The sequence below is a fragment of the Cynoglossus semilaevis genome, chromosome 17, assembly GCF_000523025.1.
Source record: "Cynoglossus semilaevis isolate Cse_v1.0 chromosome 17, Cse_v1.0, whole genome shotgun sequence".
Taxonomy (NCBI): Eukaryota; Metazoa; Chordata; class Actinopteri; order Pleuronectiformes; family Cynoglossidae; genus Cynoglossus; species Cynoglossus semilaevis.
In genome coordinates, this window is record NC_024323.1 from 665,756 (window position 1) to 670,654 (window position 4,899).

A 4,899-nucleotide genomic window follows, 5' to 3' on the forward strand; every position below is an offset into this window, starting at 1 on the left:
GGCTCCTAATATCATACATTTCCTCATGCATTCCAAAGCAAAGAAAGAAGACTCCATATACGGGAGCATATAAGGGATCAGGCCTGGACTGTGCTTGTATCGCTGTTTGTAATGTATGTTTATAAATTCATATGTATTATTGGTAAATGCTTTTTTTTTTTAAGAGACCGGCAGGTTTTCCAGTTTCCTTTTATGTTGTTGAACCTAACCTTAGTACAAAGGTCAGAATAGTTGATAGTGGATAGATTGATTTCAATATTTAAAACACAAAGGTTACAACCCCCGCAAATGGGTTTACTGTAGTTGCATCATAAGGAAGTGTTGAAATATACGCACAGTATTAAAACAAATAAGGGCTTGTGACGATGTTCTTACTATAAGATGACTTTTATAAGGCTTGGCCCTGTGGCTTAAACAATGCCGCAGCTAATTTATGGATTTCTTTTGGGCTAACAAGGTTCATACTGCTAGTGACCAATGTCTGTAGGCTGTGAATGGCTGTGTGTATATGTGCATGGGGTGCATGAGAGAGAACGGTAGCTAACGTTGAGAGCAGTTTAAGCCGGCTGTCATGTTGAAGCGTGAGTTGTTAAAACACTGTTTATGTTCTGTTGTGGTCGGTGTGGCTGATAATAAAGACCCCAACTTTCCTGTTTCTGTTTAACTCTGCTGAGGACAAGCATAAAGTGAAGGGCGTTAGCCCCAGAGCTAATGTTAGCATCAGCCCTGGAGCAGATCACTCAGTCTGCCCTGTGCATTCCAACTAGGGGCCCCGGGTCGCCGAAGCAGGAAAGAGCTAACGTGAAACCAGTCATGTTACAGGCACTGTTCTGAAAAAAAAAAACATTTATTTAATAAAAGTGAAAAAAAAATGTTACATGTTACAACATTGACACCTACAGCTTATAGAGAAGTGCGGGCTCTATATTTATTATGATTTTTTTTTTTTAATTTAGTAGGTGCGGCTTATATTCAGGTGCGCTCAAAAGTCAGGAAATTATGGTAAATTTTTTTTGAGCCAAATATAACAATGATTATGGGCCCACATCTACTGTAGTATTCAGAATATGGGCCACCATCTATTTTTTTTGATCCAAATATAATAATGATTATGGGCCCACATCTAGTATTCAGAATATGGGCCACCATCTACAATCAATGCTGCCTATTCATCTGCCAAAGTCACGAGCCACAATTGTCCTAAAATTGAACAAATGCTTTTATCATTTTCTACGCCCTCTATTGGGGGAAATGTGGGTATTGCAGATTGGGTCATATAGACACTTTCAGCATTCGATTATATATTGTTTTATTACAAAATACAATTCATTAACCAGCAAGTGCAGTCATGCAACATACAACACTGATATGTCTCAAAAGGTCCAACAGCCATAACAGTAGTAAACAAACCAAAAACGTAATCATAAAGACATTAACAACGGCAATGCATCATGACCTTATTTGGATGACCCCCACTAAATCTCTATTTCTCACTTTAAGCATTCTAAACTTGCATTAAATTTACTAAGAGTAAAGAACACAAAACAGGCACAAATTCCCATGAAGTCATATTTTCTAGCACAAAACTACTTCTCAAAAAACACAGAACAGACTATTACTATGACTATACATTACGATCCCAAAACAACACCATTCATTCCGTGCCCCTATAATGCAAATGGGCACATTAAGAAGCTATTCCCTATTTGGCAGTCAAAACAGACGTTCACTCTGTTATTGTAAGCACTCAGCCTCTGCTTTCTTTACATGTAAACAACAGTGCAGCAGGTAAGGAGAAAAACCATGTGTTTACCTGATTCAACTGCAGGAGTTCATTGTAAACATTTACATTTGTGCAACTGGGTTGCCTAAGGCCAAAGATTTACAAAGGCAGATTAAATGTAATGAAACCAGAAGGAAATTCTTTGTCAGTCGCTACAGTGTAGTTCAAAATATTGAAAAAATGTCATATTAAATAATATATATACAAACCGTTATTAAACAAAGCGGTCCACAATTTAAAACTAAAATTAGAAGGAAGAAGAAGGATAAGGAATAGATACAAGTAAAATGCTTAGTGACCCCAAAATACATTAGCCATTAGACAATTGCGGAAGTGTACTGTAGCTATTATAAACCAAACAAGAATTTTTTTCATGTCTTTTTCTTTCTTTTTTTTTTTTTTTTAAACTTTGTCTCCCTTCAAATGTTTTTCGATTTAGTACACATAGTTTTAAGGCCCTTTTTAACCAAAAGGACACTAAACATTTACTGTTGATATCAGAGATATCAAACATATGGCTGATGGGCCAAAACCGGCCCGCTTGACGAATTTTGTGAAAGTGAAAAAAAAAAAACAACGCACAAACACTTCATGGTGATGATATTTTGTCAAATTATATTGTATTAAATATGAATCTTTTGTAATATACTTGTACTTATATGCAGGGGGGAAAAAAAGAAGGGAAAAACATGGTTGTTTATACGTAATTGTGTTATGTCGAAACCGGTCCACTTGACATCTAATCTAGGCTATATTTAGGCCCCCCGAACCGAGATGAGTTTGACACCACGATCCAGATAAAAGCACCTTCGTAGGAGGATTCAGTCTGAACACAGACCCCAGAGAATCTACACGCTAAATTAAGCGGGAATGATCAGCTCTTGCATTAATAATTCATAAATTGGCATGTAATGTACCGCACGGCATCAGAGATTCCCTCTTTTCCTTCATGAATATTCTACAATGTTTATAGGTAGATACACTGTGGGCTGGTCTCTTGTAAATCATAGGAAATAATGTTTTTTTTCCGCAAATGATGTGTCCGTGCTATAAGCATTTCCCATCTTTGCCAGTATTACGATGGTACTTTCATCATTAAAGAAATAGGTGATCATTAAGAAATAGGTGTTTGAGGAGTTTCCATGAATGCAGTGTTTCTTAAATTATTATTATTATTATTTAATTTTATTATTATTATTATTATTATTATTATTAATTATTATTCTTATTCTTATTATTATTATTATTAATATTATTTATTATTATTATTATTATTAAGATTATTATTATTTTTATTATTATTATTATTATTATTATTATTATTATTTATTATTATTATTATTATTATTATTATTATTCATGCTTGAACGATGAACAAGCATCCAGTCACTAGATGGCAGCAGAGCAGACTTTAATAATAATTTATTTTGATAATCACCGGATTGGATGCAGAAATGCTAGTTGCACTCATACTCATACGTTTTATTCTCTGCTTTAAAGGTGGCACATTGTGCCATTTTAATGCAAATTAGCATGGCTCCTCGTCTGAGCCAGTGTATGAAATGTCAGCGGTTGAGCGGTTGGGTGAGTGAGAAATGGCTCGCTGTTGCACGCAAGCCAACTTATTTGCAGTAAAATGCAGCTCAGCTTTTGACATGGCATGAATTGAGTGTTTTTTTATCATGTGTGCATATAGCAAGTAAATTAGCATGTGTAATTCTGGCAGATATGGAAAACAAGTGACACCTTCCTCACCTCCTGTGTTGTTATAGTTGACCCATTTCTAGGATCTCGAGTATTATCCCGGGGAAAAACAGTGTAAGCAGGCACAGTAATTCTTGTTACGTGTCCATCCAGTTTGTTTTGTACCTTGCTACCAAGAGTGAGTTTCCAGATCCAGGGCTGGTTTATGAAAATGAAGTCTCCAGATCCAGATCCAAGTTGGTACGGCCTCAGTTAATCATGCAAATACTTTTTTTTTTTTTTTTTTGAGTTAATCATGCAAATACATTTTTTTTAAAAAACCCTTCCTTTTTAAAGCCGAATGTACTCCCAGTACGCAATGCTTGCCTACAGTGTCACATGTTGAACGCGGGTGGCCTGTAGTAGCTCAGGGGCCTCTTCATGTTCGATTTTTTCCTGTTCTCCTTGGTGATCGGAATCAGGACCACACCCACTACGAAAACCATCAAGCCAATCGACAGCAGGGCCGGGCCCAGGATGTTGGTGACCTTTCTGCAGTGGCCTGCAAAGTATAGACCGCTAATGACAATGCCACAGGCCAGGAAGCTTCCCCCAGTTGACATTAGGTGGATGGGAAACCAGAAGACCTCACACTTCCCACGGGAGGCCTCAGTAGTCCATAACGACTCACTGCGGGAAAGACTGAATACGGTGCTTTCCGTACGACTTGGTGGTGTCAACTGCTCTTTGGACTGGGAAAGTGTGCACTCTCCGAGAGGAATGTTTTCCGGGCTGGCTGGCATGACTTAAGTAGGAAACAGAGATCGGAAACAAACAGCTTAAGAGACAAACCGAAAGATGTTTTTTTCGCTTCAGAATATTCTGAATTCTCAAAGACTCCAGAAAAAGATGCAACAAGGTATGCAGGAAGAAAAATACAATTTTGCCAAGAACTGGCTAGATCAGGCATGGGCAAACTTTTTGACGGGTCGTAAAATTTGACAGGGGGGCTGGGTCAGGAGCAGATAGATAAAGGATTCGTACGAATTAAGACAAAAGACAAATGCTAAAATGCTTTTAGCCTTTTCTACGCCATCAAATGGGGAAATGCAGGCACTGCAGGGAAAAGGCAGAAGTATAACGACAGAAATCAAGAACATAATTTAGACAAGAATGGCGGGCCCGATTCAAAAGCCAAATGTGCCACATCTGGCCCCTGGGCCGTAGTTTGCCCATGCCTGAGCTGAACAGTTCCCTTACTATTCATTTTAATGAATTTAAAATATAAAATTTGGCATATATATATCGGAAATATAAGATAGTTCATAATGCTTAGGGATAAGAAAAAGAAAGTAATAAGTGTAAAAGAATACATTTCCAATACTTACAGTTCTTACATTTATAAATACAATATATATATATATATATGTTTA

At 37.2% G+C, this 4,899-nt stretch overlaps 1 protein-coding gene across 1 annotated transcript in view; it reads right to left on the reverse strand.

The window, feature by feature from the left end:
- Positions 1-3,804: 3,804 nt before the first annotated feature.
- The window catches only part of pirt (phosphoinositide interacting regulator of transient receptor potential channels), a 2,198-nt gene continuing 1,103 nt past the window's right edge, over positions 3,805-4,899 (reverse strand). Inside the window, exon 2 of the mRNA XM_008329166.3 lies at positions 3,805-4,271. Coding sequence (XP_008327388.1) covers positions 3,862-4,269 — 408 coding nt within the window. The 5' untranslated portion in view covers positions 4,270-4,271 and the 3' untranslated portion in view covers positions 3,805-3,861. The remainder of the gene's footprint in view (positions 4,272-4,899) is intronic.